At 50.9% G+C, this 21,865-nt stretch overlaps 1 protein-coding gene across 1 annotated transcript in view; it reads left to right on the top strand.

Moving 5' to 3' along the window:
• LOC130371737 (poly(ADP-ribose) glycohydrolase-like) overlaps positions 1-21,865 on the top strand; it is a 30,846-nt gene that overhangs the window by 2,125 nt on the left and 6,856 nt on the right. Inside the window, exons 5-17 of the mRNA XM_056577597.1 lie at positions 365-445; positions 1,481-1,555; positions 5,119-5,211; positions 6,493-6,647; positions 9,397-9,476; positions 9,679-9,739; positions 9,897-9,972; positions 11,186-11,333; positions 15,354-15,432; positions 15,702-15,810; positions 17,726-17,831; positions 19,164-19,292; positions 19,703-19,824. Of these exons, the coding sequence (XP_056433572.1) occupies positions 365-445; positions 1,481-1,555; positions 5,119-5,211; positions 6,493-6,647; positions 9,397-9,476; positions 9,679-9,739; positions 9,897-9,972; positions 11,186-11,333; positions 15,354-15,432; positions 15,702-15,810; positions 17,726-17,831; positions 19,164-19,292; positions 19,703-19,824 (1,314 nt within the window). The remainder of the gene's footprint in view (positions 1-364; positions 446-1,480; positions 1,556-5,118; positions 5,212-6,492; positions 6,648-9,396; positions 9,477-9,678; positions 9,740-9,896; positions 9,973-11,185; positions 11,334-15,353; positions 15,433-15,701; positions 15,811-17,725; positions 17,832-19,163; positions 19,293-19,702; positions 19,825-21,865) is intronic.

Raw genomic sequence — 21,865 nt, 5'->3', positions numbered from 1 at the left:
ACTATTAAGGCTTTAACCTGTTTCAATAACATCCGTCAGTTACCTGTGTCAGTATTAGTAACACAGGTCAGTCGGTAACCTGTGTCAATAATAGTAACTCAGGTGTGTCAGTAACCTGTGTCAGTGATAGGCCCGTAACACAGGTAAGCCAGTAGCACAGGTAAGTCAGTGTTAAGTCAGTCGTTATAACACTTCATGGCGCTGTTGTTAACGTTACACTAGAAGTGTCGGTGCCTATGAAACGGATACACAAGTAGAAGAATAATCTCTATATATTATCGATATGATAACAACAGTAAGAAGTGCCAATCCTTACACAGCGCTACAATTTGGACCTGACATCATCGTTGTTTTGCATGTGCAGGAAACACGAGTCCTGCAGAGTCGATGGGGGCTGATCCAGGAGACACTGAGGCGGAGGTTCACCAGCTCCCAGGATCTGAAGGTGTGGTTGGGCACACACCCTCTGGCGTAGACTGCACCGTGTTTGGGTAGTCACGCTGGCACGGCTTCAGCCGTTTGACCGGAGATGGCCCGCTCATTCTTTGTTTACGTGGATAATTCCTCTGTGCACAATGCCCAGCATTGTGTAGAACATTGCTGAAGATTGACACCGATACCGGATAAACATTGGGTGTCAGGTGTGTTATGTGGTATTCGTTGGGCAATAAACTCAGCAATGTTGGGCCTCTACATAGAGCTGCAGTTATTCCCCTACCATTGTTCAGGCCTGGCGGGCCGCCAGGCCAACAACCGGCCCAAAAAAAAAAAAAAAAAAAAAAAAAAAAAAAAAATGCGGTGTCGCGCGTGCGCAGATGATGCCCCATCATAACGGACAATCTGACAGCATTCAGTTATATCATCATTAGCATGGCACCACCAACAATTGTATTGTAAATAAAATTAGTTTATTGTTAATAACGTGTTTATTGAATCATTATCAACTTGTGATGGCTAAGCAAGTGTTTTATATGGAAATAACCTACAAATACTCTAGAATCCCGTGAAAAATGTATAACAAATCACACTATCAGCTCTTACCACCGGGCCTAAAAAAAATTCTAGGGGAAACACTGCAGCTGTATCCGCATGCCTTTTGTTTTAAAAAAATCCCTGTTTGTTCTGTTTGAGCAACTCTGCGTTCCAATCAATTAAGCACACTTTGAAAAAAAATATATGCTGACACACAGACTGATACTCATACACACTAACCCTAACCAAATGTTGTCCAGGAAGTGTGATAATGGTGGGCTTTTCATTAACTACATTGGATCAGACTTACTAAATGCCATTCCATTGAGGGAATTGTAAATAAGAGGTTGTGATGCGATGTCCTCTTGTTTGCTTGCGGCTAACATCTATCAATAGATGGCGCCATCACCTCAGAAAAGTTAGATCCGCAAAGAGCGCTCAGGAGAAGAAAAATCCTCCGATGTCTTGCCTTTCTGAATGACTAAATTGTTGTATGTTATTTTTGCAGAAATCTATATTGAAATATAATGCTGCACCTGCCAAGAAGTGGGACTTCACAGCATGGCATTCATACTGCACCGAGGTAGGTTCATATCAACATGTTTTAATGTCATCGTTGAGTTTCCCTGGGACCAGAAATATGCTGCCCAAGTCTCTTCATTATTATATGAGGAGGCAAATAGTGAAATAATTGAAATACATTGAATAATAATGCAACAATCTAAAGTGAACTTACCTCACGTTTGGAGAAAGCACGGACTGCTTGTTAGTGATTTTGATGCAGCAAACCTGGGTCAGCTACTGCTAAATTGAATTTCCATTACGGATGAATCACCAGAGTAGATTCTTATTGCAACAAAAGGGCCTAGGAAAATAGCTCAGTAGTTTGGATGGTAGAATCGCTTTTTTATTATTATTGATTACATTTTACTATTAATATCATGTCAACAATGGGTTGATTAACCTCATCATAGACATGTTTCATCAGCTAACTGTCATATAACTGGAGGTTGTCTGTCGGCCTTTATGGTTATTATAGCAGAGTTCACAATCCCTGGCCGGTAACTGCCGGTAAAATTATTTTGGGGTTGCAGCTAAATTAATGTAAACTAAAGCAAAGTATTTGATTGGTTCCGGCAACGAGTGACCCTTGAGCTGATTGGCTCTCGGTTGCCATTCATCATCTGTTATCAGTCGGTGGTTGAAGAAAAGAAGTCAGTGTGTTTCTTCCATATCATATATATGAAAATAGAACCTGGTTGGTAGATCTCTAACTGTGGTCTCGCTTCAAACTGGAGGGGGACGTGTGTGTGTGTGTGTGTGTGTGTGTGTGTGTGTGTGTGTGTGTGTGTGTGTGTGTGTGTGTGTGTGTGTGTGTGTGTGTGTGTGTGTGTGTGTGTGTGTGTGTGTGTGTGTGTGTGTGTGTGTGTGTGTGTGGGGGATGTGACATCCATACACATTAAGAACGTGTTGTTGATGAAACGTGTGTGCGTACATGGGTAGCTGCCATTTTGAACATATTTGGTAATGGGTTTTGTCTTTGAGAATGGCAGAGGTTGCAGCCCCCAGAAGGGTAGAGAGGGAGTCAAGAGAAGTAATTTAATCTTCTGCCAAAAGGTCACGTTTAGTTAGCTTGTCAGGAAAGGAAAGTGTCTGACATTACATCTCAAAGAATGCATGGTTTCTTCCGTGTGCTGTCAAACTGATCGCATGTAACATGTGTGTAATAAATCATTTCAATAGGTCATTTTATACTATAATACCAATATTATTAGAATGAAAAGAGCATTACATCTATGGATTGGGGTTAGGGTTGTACAAACTGTAGTTAGAGACTTTAATGATACCTTTTCTTTTGGGAAGCCAAATTACTTTGGTGACTTATTTGTTCTTTTCCTCTAAAAAGCTACCATTATTCATGTAGCGCAGTGCAAATAAATATTGTCTTGGACTTGCAGCGGCTACTGCCATCACGATGAATGGTCAATACTCAAAACGGATGGCGATCATTAAATGTCTATGAGTGTAGTTTACCACTATTGATGCAGTAAGCGGTCTGTGTTAAGAAAACGAATGTTACCTCATAAGCCATTTCCTCAAGCATGTTCAGTGACCATGGTGTGCGTGGCTATGGCAAAGATACCTGATTGTGATTGGTTGAATTGGTAATGTAGTTGTTGTTAATGTGTGTCGTATTTGAGTCCCATTCAGCTCCATGATTTGTAATTATTTAATTGACGCGGGAAAAAAAAAAGGACACCAACCAATCACGCTCAATGTTAAGGACCTGAATACCGCTGAAATGGATCTCAGGTCCCACTGCCAGCAAGCACAGAAACAATATTGATCTGTGAACGATTCATTGGTCCCCGTGCGTCCCCATGTGAGGGAGGTCACCGACAAGTATTAAAGCCGGCACCCATACCAAAAAGAACCCCCCCCCCCAAAAAGTGAATCCATTATGACTGGCAAAGGGTGCAGTCTGTTTTCTTTCCGTTCATCAGGCTTATCGTGTTTTTCTCCTCCTTCTCGGGAATGTCACGGTGGAGCAGAGTGCAGGGGGGGGGCAACGGAGCAAGAGGGGGGTGGGGGGGGGGGTGGGGGGGTTGAAGATGATTGACAGGACACGGGGTCTTCATTGAATATTCATCTATGCAGACAAACAACAGCGTCACTCTCCCTGACGGACGGCATCACAATTGTTTGGTTTTGTTCTCTTGTCTCGCGCCTGAAATCCCCGGTCATTAATGGATGCCTGGACCACAGGTTGTGCGTTTCACAACGGCAGGGCCGTGCCATGGCACGGAGAGGCGAGCACACGTAACCGCATGGTTGCTCTTGACGAGGGGTCGTAGGTCAGAGACGTGGAGAAAAAATAAAAAGCGCGAGGCGTTGCGGTGTACGTTTGTTATTGTTTTTATTTCTGCGTCGCTGTTTCCCGCGGTCGGCGCCTCTCGGCGTGATCTATCGAGCCGCGTCGAGCCGACTCGCGGCGCTGCTCTCCGCTTGATTTGATGACCTGTCTGCCGCTGATTTAAGGCACTTCAGTTCGCTAGTGCTACCTCAGCTACCCCAGTCCCTCTCCCACCAGCACGCCATCCGGTGCTGTCCACCGCCGCTCATTCATTACACCCCCCCCCCCCCCTCCCCCTAGGAAGCTTTCATGATGTCAGCCCGGTCATTACTTATGACAGCAGTTTAGCCTGGCTCCCTCTCGCCATGATATAAATGTCCCGCGCGCTGAGAGCGCCGGGCGCGCAGGGTGTGTTTTCTTGTTTCTGGAAACCCGGTGCGTTATCTCCGGCTCTGCCTCGTCTCAGGGCCCCTTGTCTCGTCCAGGAAGCTGGCCCCTAATCAGCTGGCAGGGGCCCCGTAACCTTGATGAAATTGGCCTTTGATTGATCACACTGACATTCAGGGAGCCAATAGGGACAGTAAATAAGAGCCCTGCGTGCGTGCAGGCAGGCTGCCAGGAGCCATACCGCCCTGGATGGATGGATGGTTGTTCTGCAGCGACGCTGATATCTGAAACATGACATGGAGAGGAGAGTAGTGTGGCACTAGTCGAAGCACTGAGCGTTGTGAGGCGTCTTTTCCGAGCTATCTTTGTTGTATACGGGGGATGGGTTAACCTAGCGATTTTTAGTGCTTAGCACTTGAACATCCATACTGTACCGACTGCGATATATTGTAGTTTATCTTTCTAATGACACATGTACTGATTGTAAGGCGCTGTGGATATAAGCGTCTGATGAATGCCTTTAATGTAAATGTAAGAAGTAACAACGGCGTACCATCTTTAAACGATATTTCAGATTGTAATCATTATTTTTCTGTATCCGATCTAAACTTGAGGTAGGCTTTGCCGATACAGATTACCAGCCATACACACTGTGACTGGTGGGGTTCTGTTGTTGTATTTATAACGACTTGGACGGCCTTGAAATGGGATCTTTTGTACGTTTGATTACACGCACGTCCTCAACATTCTGATGCGCCGTCCGTGCTGCTGACAGCGCTCATGTTTTCTGTCGCAACTAATCAGTGCAAACAGATGATATTGTCCCAGCTGGGCCTTCTGTCGAAAATCAAACGTAAACATGTTGCCTCTCGCTCTCTCTCTCTCTCCCCCCGTCTCCCTCCCAGGTCCTGGAGCCGGATGCTGCTCGACATCTGCTGGGCTCCCTGCTGCCAGACATGGTTCAATTAGCACTGCGAGCGTCAGAGCTGTGCACCAAGGTAACTCGCCCCTCGCCGCTCAATACCAGCCCAACAGGGCACCCTCTCGCCCTGGTCCTGGCGGTCTACTACACCCCCACCCCGCTGACCCACAGAGGCAAAGGCGCTGATATGATCGTAGGAAAAGGCAGAGGGGAAAAGAACGCTGAGGTCGGGGTGGGTGGTTAGTGACGGTCTCGACATCTGATGGTTCACGATGCTACCGGTCGTCTGGAGCATTGTTGAGGCCGTGGAGAAGGAAGTGGTGTGTGTGTGTGTGTGTGTGTGTGTGTGTGTGTGTGTGTGTGTGTGTGTGTGTGTGTGTGTGTGTGTGTGTGTGTGTGTGTGTGTGTGTGTGTGTGTGTGTGTGTGTGTGTGTGTGTGTGTGTGTGTGTGTGTGTGTGTGTGTGTACCAGCCCTTTAGGTCATCTTTAGTCCTCACATACTGCGTGGTTGTTGTTGTAAATATGCGTTAATGGTGTACTTTGGTTTGCACTGCAAACCTCTCATAGCCCCAATTGGATCTTAAATACAATAAATGATGAATGACTAGTATCGGTGACGTAGTAAAAGAGGTAATATTCCACGAGTCTGCCCACCACTCTCTGCTACAGTCGGCCGAGATAAGTCTGGAAATGAAGCAGCTGGCTTGGGATCGATCCAACGCCATTATCCATATCTCTGGGCCTATTAAAACGTATGGCCTGGCCTGTCTATGACACAGAGCGCGGAGATTAATGTTCCCATCCTATTCCCTCCAAAACAAACTTGAAAGCTGATTCCTTTTTCTTTGGTCGTATTGAATCTGTGAGTCGCTGTGGGCTCACTCAACGACCAGCAGCCCGTTGTGTGGAGGACCCCCCCCCCCCCCCCCCCCCCCCCTCTCTGTAGCTGCAGTCCCCTTGGGATCATGAGTTACTATTCCTTACCGGGGCAGCGGAACTCCTGATGCTGATTAACAAACCCCCGACTCTGACCAGGAGTGTGAATCCCTCTCTGAGCTCGGGTGGAGAGTTACCTTGTTGGCTTGATTGTAATCACCCTGGCTTAAGGACCCCCCCCCCCATCCCCTCCCACCTGCCCCCCCTCCCTCCCCTGGCCCCCCACCCTCTCCTCCTGTGAGTGGTTCCAAACAGGTCCCGTTTCCACGCAAACTAATTCTGGCACCCTCATTTTCCGCAGCAACAAAAGATTTTGACCTTCTTCTGTCTGGTATCTCCCTCCTCCTCCTCCCCCGCCTCCCCCCCTCCCCTCCCCTCCCCCTCCTCCCCCCCTCCCCTCCCCCCCCTCCCCCCCGTCCAGCCCATCCCGCTGCTGAAGGAGGGGGAGGAGCACTCGGTCACCATGTCCCAGGAGCAGGTGGCGTGCCTGCTGGCCAACGCCTTCTTCTGCACCTTTCCCCGACGCAACTCGAGGAAGTCCGAGTACTTCAACTACCCCGACATCAACTTCTACAGGTACCGCCGGGGAGGGGGGCGCGCTGCTGTGTGTCCTCTAAGACCGGGTTTGGGTGGTTGGATGCGAATCCTTTCCCTCCCCAAGGTGATCTGCATTACTGGAGCACACTAGACACCACATTAGATACATGGTCTCTACTTAGTTCAACTCGATTTTTGCTTTTTACTTTTAATTTTTATATGTATATTATACATATTCATCACCCAAGTGGGTGCTACACACTGGTGGTGGTTAGTGAGGTCCCCCCTTCACTATAAAGCGTCTTTGAGCCTTAGGCCTTGGCTCCTTATGATAGCCCCCAAAAATATCTAATATATTATTCTTAATGTTATTATTTCATGTGCTTTAAAGCATCTCCATGGTTATCCACTTATGGAAGTAAAAGCTATAATGTTTGAATGAAGAGTTCAGCTTCAACCGAAGTCTGGATGGCACTCACTCCCAGCGTCTTTACTGGCTTCTGTGTCCACTGCAGACCACAACAGATGTTCTCATGGCTGGACAAGCGATGGCTCATCACCTGAACATGCCTCTGTAGCTGCCCAAGCACACAGCAAACATATTTTATAGCTGCTAACCACTTAGCGCCCACATTAATGAGTCATGTTGACCTTCGCTCCCCAGGTCGCGACCTTTGAGCGAGCGGGTGATTTTTGAACGACCTGGGTCTTAAGAACTGCATTTACCTTTTAGCTTTTGCCCTTTTTCAAAACGTAGGGAAATAACGCATACAAAATAAAAATACAATTCCTGATTCATAAGGGTTTTATAACATAACTGTATATAACTTTCATGGTTTATTCAACGGTTCTCATTGTTTTTAAAGCCCACATTGTGCTGAGCCGAGCGTCGTGATTCCTTAAAATCCAAAGTCAGGGGAGGGTTAGGAGAGAGGGGGGGGGGGGGGGGGGCGTCCCCCCGTCGTGATACATCACCGTGGCGACGTGCCATCTCTGTGGGCATTGCGGTGTAATTACATAAGTGGAGAGGGGGAATTAGATTAACAACGACTTGGATGGCCCCTCTGATAATGGACGGGGGCCGCGCTGGCTGGCGTGCGTGCGCGGAGCCCACTCCGCCGCCGTCGGTACCCCGCTCACGCACCAGAAGAAGCTCTTCTGTGATTAAAAGGACCGTCCAGGAATAGACGGCGGTCTGAACGACGTCGTGCCGGTCAGCCTGCCCGTGATGTATGCATTGCAGTGGGTGTCTCTTTCGCTTTATAGATGGGCATCATCTCAGCGCTTTCCTTTATCTTGTGCAGACCGGGGGATTCGGGGCGCTTTTGAAAATTAAAAGACACCGCAGGTTTTTTTATCTCAATGCAGATTGCAAAAAGCAAAACGATTTGCTAAGTGTTCTGAAAGACACGCAATGAATAAAACCCAGGGAGAGAGACGGCTCTTTGTACTCCTCAGAGTTACGTCACCCCCCCCTCCGCGTCCTTTCCCGACCGATACCTCGGCGTTACATAAATCGCCATTCAACGGTCGCCGTTCTTTCATCGGGGCCGAAGACCCTCGGCGCCATTGTCCCCCCGTTCACTAAGAGCCCGCCCCCTCCGCGACCGACCGACCGGCCGGCCGGCGGCGGTCAGAGCGCTGTCAGCCCCCTCAGGGCTAAAGGCCGCCGCCGCCTCCTCGCCTCCACCGGCCCCCGCTGACAGACAGCACCAACGGAGAAGGCGCGAGAGTGGACGTGGCTGAATGGGTTTGTCCCCGGGGCCCGCGAAGGGGCTCTCAGTGCACTGGAGCCAGCGTGTCGTTAGTCCATTTGTGCTCGGCTGAATGTCCCGCTCCCGATCGCTGACAACGGGACATGCACGGCTTCTTAAGAACGGGACACTAGCCCTGAAGCACGGAGGGACCACCACCCTCTCCTCCAACCCCCCCCACCCCCCCCACCTTTCACTGTCACCGCATCTCATCCTTAGAGTGTGTGTGTGTGTGTGTGTGTGTGTGTGTGTGTGTGTGTGTGTGTGTGTGTGTGTGTGTGTGTGTGTGTGTGTGTGTGTGTGTGTGTGTGTGTGTGTGTGTGTGTGTGTGTGTGTGTGTGTGTGTGTGTGTGCGCGCGCGCGTGCGTATTTTTCTTTCTTCATCTTCGGGGGGGGGGGGGGGGGGGGGGGGGGGTGGGGGGAGAACTAAAACGTCCTAATGTACCCCTAAGGTGGGATGACTTACACAAATAAACACACCACACACACACTACTCCTACTTTGTACTTCTTGGGCGTCTTGTGAGTGTTGTGCGGAGGACAAAGGGCCCGGGGCCCCAGGGCCAGTGACAGGGCTGCATCAGCGGAGGAGCTGCCACATAATGGGGCAGCGAGCGAGAGGGAGGGAGGGAGGGAGGGAGGCAGGGCTGAGCCAACGTCCCACCGCGCGCCTGACTGAACTCTCATGTAGGGGGGGAAGGCCGGGTCACGGGTCTGTGCGTCTCTTGTTTTAACTTGCCTTTTAAAAATCTGTTGAAGAAAAGAGTTCTGTGCGGACTCTGACGTAGCCAACGTCCCACCGCGCGCCTGACTGAACTCTCATGTAGGGGGGGAAGGCCGGGTCACGGGTCTGTGCGTCTCTTGTTTTAACTTGCCTTTTAAAAATCTGTTGAAGAAAAGAGTTCTGTGCGGACTCTGACGTTGTTACAACCACTTAATCAGGATCATAAGAAAGTGTAGAATGTAATCTGGACAGACTGAAAGTGCCCTGCTGAACCGAACGACTGAACTGTACTTCTCTCTTTGGGTCTCCAGGTTGTTTGAAGGGGCTTCTCCTAAGAAGATTGAAAAGCTAAAGACTTTGATGTGCTATTTCCAAAGCGTCACTGAGAATAGTAAGTTTAACGGTGTGCGTTTGTCTCTATGGTGAATCTTGGACGGTGACGCACACATTTGTATACGAATGAAAAGTAGCGGGGTTCCTACTCCTGGATATGTCAGTACATTTTTAGATGTGCGGTTGTGTGCAGTGCATCTCAGTGGTAGACGTGTGAGCTTCCTGTGTGCGGTATTGATTTTTTTGTTTTTGTTTTCCAGTGCCAACCGGACTCGTTACTTTCACACGGAAACTACTGGACTCGCCTCCGGACTGGAACAGGTAGAATACTTTTGTCTCTTCAACCAAAGTCACCAAAGACATTGCCTTATCTTTGGTAACGTTCACCGTCGAATCCCATTCACACCACCCGGCGACGGGAGTGTGCATCCCTGACCTCTATCAACCCCCTCCGCTCTGCCCCCCCCCCCCCCCCCAGCTCTGAGAGCCCGCTCACCCGGCTCCACGTCACGTGTGAAGGCACCATCGAGGAGGACGGCTACGGCATGCTGCAGGTGAGCAGGCGTGGGAGGAGGGAGGTCATACACGACGCCACACTAGAGGAACGCACTCATCACCGTCACCGTCAGGATTCCCTTCTATAGCTTATACAGCCAGGGGGGACGCCATACCTCTCTGCCCAGAGCAGTTAGGGGGATCGAACCAGCGACCTTCCGGTTCCCAGCCAACCCGCTCTACCCTTCAGAGCCACTGCCGCCCCCCCCCCCAGTCTTGTTAAACCGGGCTGTAGCCTGGTAAAACCTGAGGCTCCTCCTCCAGTTCTCTCCATGCAGTCAATCACGGCCAATGCCGGCCGCTGCAGTCCATCAGTCCGTCGCCCACATTGCTTACGGCGGCTTGAAAGGGCTTCTGTGGGGAGCGGATGGCTCGTAGCAGTGCATTCTGGGACACGGGGGGGTGGTGGGGGGGGTCGCGGCCCCTGGGCCAAGCCCTCCCCGCCCCCCCTCCCCCCCTCCCCCCCTCCCCCCCTCCCCCCCTGTGTGTCGGCCAGACTTCCGCTCTCATTGTCAGGACCCCACATCCGCCCCTCCTCTCCTCCCCCCGTCTCCCCCGTCCCCCCCGTCTCCCATCCACCTTTTCGCGCACATGACCGGCTACGGGGGTGTGAGGCCGACGCCGGCGCGATTGATGGACGTGTCGGGTGAGGCGGGGTGACCAGGGGTGAGGGCGTGAGGGCGCTGACAGCCTGTCAAAGCTGTAGGAAGCTGGGGGGGGGACTGAGTAAAGAGAGTCGGTCCGATCAGCTGCAGCAAGGCAACACCACGACGAGAGGGGAGTTTACACCACGGGCGTTTAGATCGGTGTAGGAGCTTTAGATTTGTTAGACAAAATGCTGGAGATAAGATTCGAAGACGACTCCTCTCCTGGCGAAATCTCGTTTTTTTGGCGACATTCATGATAATTTTCAGACACAAAATGATGGGATAACATTTTAGGCACAAAGACAATTATTCCCGACCATGTAATAATGCATTAATATTCAGGTTTATGTATTTTTTCCTCAGAATTCTGCGGAAATTGCATAGTGTGTGTGTAAATTAATCAAAATATTTGTTGTGACATAGCAGCGTTATTTAGTAGTTCAAGTTCTCAAATTGTTATTTAGTAGTTAAGTTCGGGTCAATGCTGGTGTGCTGTTGGTGCAGCCTCATGTTAATTCAGTTTCCCCCTAACTTTCGATGTCTGCTAATCGCTGTTGCTTTGCAGGTGGATTTCGCCAACAAGTTTGTGGGCGGGGGTGTGACGGGCTCCGGCCTGGTGCAGGAAGAGATCCGCTTCCTCATCAACCCGGAGCTCATCGCCTCCCGGCTCTTCACCGAGGCCCTGAGCCACGACGAGTGTCTGATCATCACAGGTCTGTCGGCCCGTCGCAACACACACCACGAAGTCACTGAAAGTACTCGTACATGTACTGGGATGGTTTGATTCTGAGGATCGTGGGTAATCAAGGGCGAACAAAGATGGATGTGGTGACCCTATTCACCAGTGAGTCCGAGAGAAGACCTAAGAGAGGCACACACACACACACACACACACACACACACACACACACACACACACACACACACACCCCCCCCCCCCCCTCCAGACAGGTCCTCAGCGACCCCCTTGATTGCGTAGCAGGCGTGCCCCGTCAGGGCTGGTGTTATCAGAGGCTGGCCCGCTGTTGATTGCCCCCTGCTGGGTCTGTTCCGCTGAGCACCATTCAGATCCCGCTGTTTTCTGGTAAAGGGCGGCTGCAGCCCGCCGACTGGGATAGACCCACTCAATGCAGATTGAAGAAGACAACAGGAGCTCCATGGGGTTGATTCTCTGAAGTAGTCCTCCAACCACCTCTTCCTCCACCTCCTCCTCCTCCTCCTCCTCCTCCTCCCGATAACACAAACCTGAGACCAAATCCACGTCCACCAAAGTTCAGATAGCACAAATCCAACGTCTGGTCCAGGAGTTAAAACTCTCTCGCACCAAACAATCAACAAATCGTCAGGTTTTGCTTCTGAGTGAACTAACGGGTTTGTTACGGGTATGAGCATAATCTCTCAGAATTTGGGTAACCATTAACGGGCCCTTTGGGGATAAAGATGACGAAGTGAACGGGTATGAAATCAGCGCGTTCCACACCACTCGCCTTTTGTGTCAGAGGGGACCACAAGGTGAACTGATGTTAGGAAACCAGCAGTTCGAGGTACCCTCTTTCAGCCACAACTCTACGTCATGTTGCAAAAACACATTGTTTTTCCACACGAGTCATTCGGCTCCCTGGCCTGAACTCTCCTCGCTAAATACAAAGATCCTGACACGCGGGTGCTGCTATTGCTGCTGCTGTTGTTGTTGTTCCATCACTGTCCAGAGCCCGTAAGTGATTTATCGAGCTTCCCTCTGATGAATGGCCCTTTACACTCCGCAAAGTGTGGTTTGTTTCAACAACATAAAAAAACATAGCGCGAATGATGAATGTGACTGAGTAGCGTCTTGTGGCCCGGATTGGACCCGTAACTCCAGGCATGAAAACGCAGAGAAATACTGAGTGCCGCTCAGTGTGAGAGACTCGGCTGAGCCAGTGTTGGCATGGGTCGCGGCTGAACGCGTTTAATAGCTTACATGACGGGAAGGTCTTCATGCAAGGGGAAAGAGATCGCTCTCCCCCAGGAGAGGCATTCAGGCTCCAAGGCAAGGGGCTCGTGGTGACATTTCATAATGCTCTGACTTGTAAGTAAGCCAAAAAAGAAAATATGACTTGTCCATCAGTAGCTTATTCATTTTATTAGGCTAGGTTGTGCTTACTTGCAAGTGTTTCAACTGCACTGAAACACATCTTTCAGATGTCAACGTTTTAATGTGGAGTGATTGGAATTGTATTTTAATAGAATGAGTAGAGACCCCCAGCGGGGGGGAAAGGGGGAGAGGGGGAGAGAGAGAACACGAACACGAACAGACTCCAGCAGTAGGAGAGAGAGAGAGGGCTCCCAGTCAGTAGCCAAGAGCCCGGGACTCACTAGAAGAGTCACCTTCAGATTGGCCCTTCTCCTCCCCCTCCTCCACTCAAGCCACTTAGCGTTATTACATCGGGCCCCGAATTAATTAGAGCAGGAAGACCTGGCGAGGACCCCCTTCTCTAATGGACTCTAATAATAATGGCATTTTTTTTCTTCTTTTCCCTTTTCGGATTTTACAAGAGCCAACCTGAGTCACGCTGCAGAGAGCGTGTGCAGACTGCTAAATCAGCTCCGGCGTAAAGACTGTGTGTGTGTGTGTGTGTGTGTGTGTGTGTGTGTGTGTGTGTGTGTGTGTGTGTGTGTGTGTGTGTGTGTGTGTGTGTGTGTGTGTGTGTGTGTGTGTGTGTGTGTGTGTGTGTGTGTGTGTCCATCCAAAAGTGGCCGAAGCCCTAATTGAATTCCCCGTGATTGCTGGGTCTTCGGGAGGCCGTTGGGAGCAGTTACACGGCAAAATAGGATCAAGGGGAGGGCAGGGGAGTCGGAGATGGCTATCCCGGGCCGGAAGCCCGAGGAAGAGGTGCCAGAGCGGAGAGGAAGAGAGAGAGAGAGAGGGAGAGAGGAACCCTCTCGCCATAGTCAAAAACACGTCCATTGAAGAAGTTGCGTTGTGGTCCAGGTCGTCAGAATTAATTGCTCAATTAATTGCCATCGAAGCACGATGATGTAACGGGCCGAATGCCATGTCTTGGCTTCATGCTCTGACGGTGACTTTCTCCTGCTCACAGCACGGGAGGGCTGTCGGTTACTTCAGCGATGCTGTGGACAGAGTAGTCCCAGACCAGTGTTGCTTTAGTCATCGGAGCTCCCCACCTTCAGCGTACAACAGTTCCTGTTCGCACATCAAGGCCCCGATCACATCTGTCTTTTTTTTGAGAGAATGGCGGAAAGTCTGCCGCTAAACATCTGAACCCCCCGAGCCTGGAGCTCGCCGCCTCTGCACTGCGGTGCGCCTCGCTTGTGTCCGCCAGGGTCGCCTTGCATTCTGCGGGCGAAGGCTTCGTCTCTGAACTCGATGCTCTCCTACGTTCTGCCTCGAGGTTGCCAGAGCGGCTCCGTCTGGAGCGGGTCTAGCGAGGAGGATCCCTGTTAACCCGCAGCTCAGCCGTCCCCCCCGTCCCCCCGTCCCCCCGTCCCCCCCGTCCCCCCGTCCCCCCCGTCCCCCCTCTCTCTTAACGGCCATCTCCCCCATACCTCAGGGTGCACTGTTCCCTTCACCCCTCTGCAGAGCTGCGGAGCCGGCCTGGAACAGCTGCCTCGCCAGACGCTGTGTGTGTGTGTGTGTGTGTGTGTGTGTGTGTGTGTGTGTGTGTGTGTGTGTGTGTGTGTGCGTGTGCGTGTCTGTTGTGTCCACACCGTACATTATCTTATTTGCGGCTAAACCCAGCCTCCGCCCCGTTATTCAGTTGAGATTGCACTCAGGTTGGCCGCTTAAGAGGCGGCACTTATCAGCGTCTTGCCCGGGCGGTGATTGCACTGCGGGAAGAAGAGAAGGGGAGGGTGGTGGTGGTGGGGGTGGTGGTGGTGGTGGTGGTGGGGGGGCAGGTGGAATAAGAACAGCAGGGAGGAGATTATTATCGTTCATCAAGTGCGCTGAGGTGTGGAGGTCCCCCCCCCCCCCAGCGCTGGAGGGCTGCTGTCCAGGGCCCCGCCTGCTGCTAATCAGCCTGTTTATTCACATCCACGGACGCTCTGAAGGGCCCCACCGCCAGCCACTAATGAGCCCTCATGGAAGGGGGGTGGGGGGGGGGGGGGAGGCTAATTGATGGCCCCGGTTGACTGCGTTGTGAACCTACCGATTTGCCCCCCCCCCCTCCCACTCCCAGTCCACCTCCATGTCCACCACACCCATGTCCTTCTCTACCGGGTGCCCCCCCCCCTCTCCTTCTCTCACCCCACCCACGGGCGTTCACATCCCGGGTGGGGGGGGATGGGTTGATGGTGGGAGGGTAATAAGTTGACCTTCCTCTTGTCGAAGCACAGCCCCCCCCCTGTCATCACTCTGTGATTACTACAGAACAAGGGTGGATGTGTTATTATTTTAATATGCATTGCATATGTTTCATGCGTTGTCTATGTACAAAACCACATGCTTTTACCGTTATGGATATTTATCATATTGGGCTGCTTGGCCCAGCCCTTGCATAATGTGTTTTTAATCATATTTTGTGGCGTTTCTTTATTTTCCTGCTTTTATTTATTTATTTGTTTGTTTACAAAAGCAAACAACAGAATAATAATAAGACATGTGTTTGTTTGAACGTGGTTTATCCATAATTGATTCTAGCGTGTTACCCCAGTGTTGCTGTCTCCCAGTGAACACACCGGCAGCAGCCACTGGCAGCGTGTGACCTAACCCTGGTGTTCTGTCGTTCTGTCAGGCTCCGAGCAGTTCAGCACGTACACGGGCTACGCCCAGAGCTACAGGTGGTCTGGAGCACATCAGGACTCCCTTCCCAGGTACTACTTGATTGCCCTTAAAAATAGTACTTAGCATTGCAGTTATCCCGGCTATCTCTGTTGTATAAGGGAAATGGGTTACCTTAACGATTGTTAGTTCTTGGCACTTGGTTCTATGAACATCCTTACTGTACCGACGGCGATATTTTGTTCTTTCTCTTTCTCCTGACAAATGTACTTATTTGTAAGTCGCTTCGGATCAAAGGATCTGCTAAATGCCCTCAATGTAAACGTGAATGTACATCTAAATGTACTTCCTCTCCGCCCAGGGACGCCTGGCACAGGAGGTGCACTGAGATCGTGGCCATCGACGCGCTGCAGTTCCGGAGCTTCCTCGATCAGTTCCATCCGAGCAAAATGGACCGGGAGCTGAACAAGGTCAGTCCCGTTTGGAAAAATATTGGGGTACTTTGCCACGTATTGCACACTTCAGTCTCAATGTAGTTTGGGATAAACAAATATCGAACCGTCATTCAGCATAGGTGACTGGCATCTACTTTTTACACACTTGGTGGCATAATATCACCCCTGTTTCCTTTGTCGCCGTTATAAATATCATCACCTTTTTGTCCTCCAACTGCTATTGTTTTTGATATATGTGCTGGAATCTAAACATTATTGATCGGGAGTTATTCATGGAATCTGGTTCACATTTGTTGGCCCCTGACCCCATGTTTAGGTCAGAAGATTCATCTTCTTCCGCGTTCGTCGCCCTGTTTCATCACGTTTATCCTGTCCACATATACCTGTTCATCATTCGCTGAGGGCTGGGAGAACAGTGTGGTGGTGGGGGTGTGGGCCCCAGCTGTAGGTGTAATCGGTATCTGGGTAGTCATCGATATAAAGGGGTTGTATTATTAATAACAGCGGAAGTGGCAGGGAATGAGGGGGGGTAGTACCACCATCCTTTGATGTCGGGCCGCTTTCATCTTCCATAGTTGTACATCATCTACACAAAACGGAGAAAGCGCTCTTTCCGCGGTCACGACACATTCACGTGCCGCATATCGACACACGAAAAATGAAATCGGTGACCCGTGTCCCGCACAGAGACACACGGTAGATCATCAAACGTGAGCAAATGTTAATTGATCTGGAATTGACTCGCTCGTGCTGTTCACGGGGCGAGGAGTTAGCCCACACTCAGAGCGCTGATCCGGAAGTGCAGCTGCCCGCCCTCGACCGCGACGCCACGGGATGAATTAATCGAAAGGCACAGGCCAGCTGTGGTCCACCACAAGCGTCAGCTCTGGACGAGATGGATCTTCTAGGGGGGCCAGAGCGCTGGTGTCGGCGTGACGGCGTGGTGTCGGGAGTGACGGCGCAGATGGATGCGGCTAATAGAAAAATCAAGATGTTGATGTTGTCAAAAAAGTGCGGAGGAGTTTGACAGCCGTGACAGGCGGGTGAAGGATCTCCCCGACATGCAGATCAATCCCCTTGTTTAGCCGACTGTCATGGCCGCCTCCTATCGTGGGAAGGATTTATGACCGGTCAGAGGGGGAGTTACAATTCATTTGCGCAATTTGCTTATTTCCGCTGCTTGGCGGGAAGAAGAAAGGGCTGTGAATAATGTGTGTGTTAATGGATGAACGTGTCAAGTGTTTAATTGGGTTCATCTTTTATCGTTGTGCGTTTTGTGTTGTTGTCGTTTCCAACAACCTGCCTTCTTTGTTTATGACGTACGATGATGAAGTGTCATGTTAAATTGGCACCGTGCATGCAAATCTGAAATCATTGACGGCCCTTGCAGTGAAAACCCAGAAAAGTCCCATATTACGCCGCGTTTCATAAGTACCGGTGTGTGTTTGGCCACCCCGATCGCATATCCAAATCCCTTTCATCTGAGCATCCTGCTGAATAGTGTGCGTGAGCTGAAGCCCTGCAGGCGAACCCAATGAAGTCATTTTGAGTGTTACGTTGTACACCTCCAGAATGCCTCTGTGTCCTCGTCATTCCTCTGTTTTATCGCACAAAGTTGAGCACTGACCAGTCGGAACAACTCTAATATAACTTCTGGTCTGACGGATCCCTTTTCCTTTTCCCATTCGATTCGTCTTACAGTTGTGCAATAGTTTCCTTTCATGCCATTCTCATCCAATAACAGCCTTCCTAATCATCGTTCGCTTATTTTTGTATTTATCTAAAACCTTTTTAACGCCTGATTGAGATGAAAAAGCTCTTTCAGAAAAGTTCTCCTGGCCACTAGAGGCAGCAGCCTGACGGTTCCAGACGGACCCTATCCAAGTTCCCAGAAGGTCAAAGGTCATGTCTGTGTGTCCTCCTGTCCTAGGCCTTCTGTGGCTTCGCCCGGCCGGGGGAGAAGAGCGAGTGCCTGTCCGCCGTGGCCACGGGGAACTGGGGCTGCGGCGTGTTCGGGGGAGACACACGACTCAAAGGTAAGGTACGCTGAAGTTACAGTAACACGCTGTAGCTGATTAGGTCTCTGTTACTTATTACAGTAACACACACTGTGTTACCTGCTATTACAGTAACACGCTGTAGCTTGTTAGGTCTCTGTTACCTATTACAGTAACACACACTGTGTTACCTATTACAGTAACACACACTGTGATACCTATTACAGTAACACGCTGTAGCTTGTTAGGTCTCTGTTACCTATTACAGTAACACACACTGTGTTACCTATTACAGTAACACACACTGTGATACCTATTACAGTAACACGCTGTAGCTGATAAAGTGCTTGCGTTACCTTATATGCTCAGCACATTTTTTAAGTGCCAGGACCTGCAACATACAATAAGTGTGTACATGAAGTGCCAGGACGTACAACATACAATAAGTGTGTACATGAAGTGCCAGGACCTGCAACATACAATAAGTGTGTACATGGAGTGCCAGGACCTGCAACATACAATAAGTGCGTACATGAAGTGCCAGTGACTGTGGCTCGGTCCCCCCTGGCCCCCCAGTCCATTGGGGCCTAAGGTCTCCCCGTCCATCCCCTCAGCCTGGTCCCTCTCTGGCCTATTTGTCCTGCCCCCCCCCTCATCGACCCAGTGACAGGAGTTAATATTTGTCATTAATAACGCCATCGATCCGGTCTGCTGCGGCTACTCCAAGAGTTTTCTCTCCTAGAGGCGGGGCCGAGCAGTGACTCATACCCCCCCCCCCCCCCCTCCCTCCCTCCTCCCCTCCCCCCTCCCCCCTCCCTCCCTGGCGTCCTCGCCTACACTGTTGTCATAAAGGGTGCCTTCCTGGTCAGGAGAAGAAGAAGTGTCCATGCACATTTAATCGCGCCTCATTAGTCGCCGACGCCGCGGCGTGTCTCCACTCAGCAGACACTGGCTCATTAATGACGAGCCTCCAGGGAGAGAGAGCCCCCCCCTAACACGCACACACAACCCCCCCCCCACCCCCTCTCTAAACCCCCACAGCGCTCACATCGCCTACTCACATATTCTAATTGATGGAAAATATTTACTTATAAACGACGCGCTTCAAAGCGAGGCGGAAAAAAACCGGGGCGGTTGTTCAGCGTGCAGCCGTCGGGTTCCTTGTGTTCGGTGATCGACGCCCCGCCTAGCCACGTTTTAAATATTCACACGGTCTCCGGGGCCCGGAGACCGATGAGGTCAAAGCCAAGCAGGTCTGACCGGTGTGGCCCCCCCCCCCCTCATCACTCACTCACTCACTCACTCAACCATCACTCACTCACCCATCACTCATCACTCACTCTCTCGCTCACTCCAACTCCTTCCCTGCAGCTCTGCTCCAGATGTTGGCCGCTGCCGAGGCGGGGCGGGACCTGGCCTACTTCACCTTCAGGGACGTGAGGCTGATGACGGACGTCCACAACATGCACACCTTCCTCACCGAGAGGAGGAGCTGCGTGGGTAAGATAGCCCCTCCCCCGGCCGGCGTCTGCTTGTAGCTCCTCCCCCTGGTCGTGTGGTGGCGGTTTTGTTTTGCTAGCGAGCCGCGGCGCTGTAGCCATGTGGTCGTTCGTGTCCACGCCCCATGATATCAAACTATGGTTAGCTGTAGTTGATAAAAAGATTCACCTTTCAAGAAATGGGTGGTAGTTTGTAATATATTCTCCCTGTCAATATCAGCCGACTTCTTATTTCTTATTAATTTCCCGCTCTGTTACAATAACTATTGCAAAAACTAAAAACAAACAAAGATCACAGCCCGTTTTGGCGTTGGACCGTAATGCGCTTGTTTCATTATGAGGATTACGTTGATGATAAATAACAATATGATTGATATGATCATTGATGCGACGTCCGTCTGTGTGTGGCAGGCGAGGTGTACGGGCTGCTGCAGCAGTACTACCGCTCCGAGTGCACAGCCTGCCGGGGCCCGCGTCCTGACCTCAGCCTCTACGCCTTCATCTACCAGCGCCTGGGCTCCTCCCCCTCCCCCTCCCCCTCCCCCTCCCCCTCCCCCTCCTCTCCCCCACCACCACGGTCGCCAGACTCCTCCCACTAGGACACCCCGCCTTCCCCTCTCCTCCTCCCTCTCCCCCTCCCCCTTCCTCTCCCCCAGCACCACAGTCACCGTCCTCAACCCACTTGGAAACCCCCCCCCCCCCCCCCCCCCCCCCTCCCCCCACAGTTGACCCAGTGAGTCACTGCCACCACCACCACCACACCAAATACCCAGGACTAAATCAACCCCCCCCAGCCCCAACCCACCCCCACACACACACACACACACCCCCCTACCGTCACCTAGTTAGGGTCTTTCAGTCGTACGGTTCGTTCTTTAAATGTGTTTCATACCTCGGTAGTATTGATTACGGTCGGCCTTTAACGCTCTGAATTCACGGGATTCGATGACATTTCGTGGCGGCGTACAACCTCCCTAAAATGGACCCGCCCCCCCCCCCCCCCCCCCCCTGAAGCAGTTCAGACATTCATACGAATCGGGGGCTGGGAGCGACGTGCTTGATTAGCTGTTCCAGCCAAGTCTGTACGCGGGCGACAGCTTCCTGTTGATTCCACCGGCGCCGCCGTCGACGCCGCTCGTGGCCTCGGCGCACGAGAACGACGCGCACGTGATTTTAACGGGGAAGCAAAAGGTTGCCATCCGTCTTCGGAGTTTGCCGTCTGCCGTGTTTATTTTTTATTTTCCCTTCGGTTCACACCCACAGATATCCTGTCTAATTGAATTGGCTGTCACAAATCAAGTTAGGGGGAAGAAATGAAAGTAGAAGTGGTGGCGGAGTCGGTTGGCTCAGTGGACTGGCCCCCCCCGAAAAGAGGGAAAGCACTTCTACGGGGAGATCGTTCCTGCTGCTCTTTGAGCGCAGACTGTGTCGTCAGCGCTGGAACAGTACGGCTCTGCTCTGTGCGGACGTGGGCTCCATGGAATGGGCTTTGGAGCTCAGCCTTAAAATAAGCATTTACTTAGATTTTACCGCTCAACAATGTTATGAGTGAGTGAATGGATTTCAGGGGGTTAGTTTTATTTTTATTTTTATTCTTGTGTTTCTCTGTAGTTTTTACTCCAGGTACTTTGATCCAAGAGTGCTTTCATTTGTGAACAAAGCCTTAAAATAAAATAATTAAATTAATTCTGTTTCATACAAAAACGTTTTTTTTGTCTTCGCGTCGACTTCTGTGACTGTTCGGTCCGTCGGACTCCCTCCGTCCGACTTGAATGACGCAGTTGGTCCTCTGACGGCCGTCCATCCGTCTGTCGGTTTGGCAGGCTGTGAGCGACACCCTCCCCCCCACTGAGAAGTTACCGTCAGAGCATGACCCCACCCTGCGCCTGGCCACTCATCTCCACCCCTCGCGATCTCCTCTCCCCTCCACCCGGCGGTTTAATAAGGTCACACTTTAATATCACCTGTACATGACACCTCATTACCTAAAGAGGAGCGAGCTGTAGCCAATCACTGACAAGACTCAGACGGTGGGACACCTCCACCTGTTGAGACGGCTCTCGTCCTCATTAGCATACGGCAGCGCCGCTCGCTCCGTCTCACCTGTCGGCGACTAGAGTCACTCTCCTGGGGTATCGCAGGTGACATAGGGGCAGTTGTGGTTGTTTTTAGGGGGTTATGTTGGAGTGTGCATTATCGTCTCTGAGAACGTAAGTCGTACAGTGAGTCATGTTTGACGGTTGTGTGTTGAGAGTGGGTCAGGGTAACAGTAAGACACAGCAGTAGACTTGACAATGACAGTTGGGAGAGTACAAATCATGGACACGCAACCAAATATTGAACTGAAGTTAGCTGGACAGAGCTCATTCATAGTGGGTTGACTTGTTCGTCCGACACACTGTTCATTTACATTTATGTTTAGATAGATGTAGGTCTGTTTTTAGCCAATTGTCGTAAGGTCCACGTGTTCAAGATTTAAACAAATGATTACCGGTAGTTCATCCCTGAACCTATTCTGTGAGACATGTCCAGCTATGTACAGGCCCTGGCATTATTTATTACTATGATGACCTG

Source organism: Gadus chalcogrammus, chromosome 18, assembly GCF_026213295.1.
Source record: "Gadus chalcogrammus isolate NIFS_2021 chromosome 18, NIFS_Gcha_1.0, whole genome shotgun sequence".
NCBI classification, from domain to species: Eukaryota; Metazoa; Chordata; class Actinopteri; order Gadiformes; family Gadidae; genus Gadus; species Gadus chalcogrammus.
Note: the sequence above shows the minus strand (reverse complement) of the source record. Positions and strands in the feature narration are given on the sequence as shown.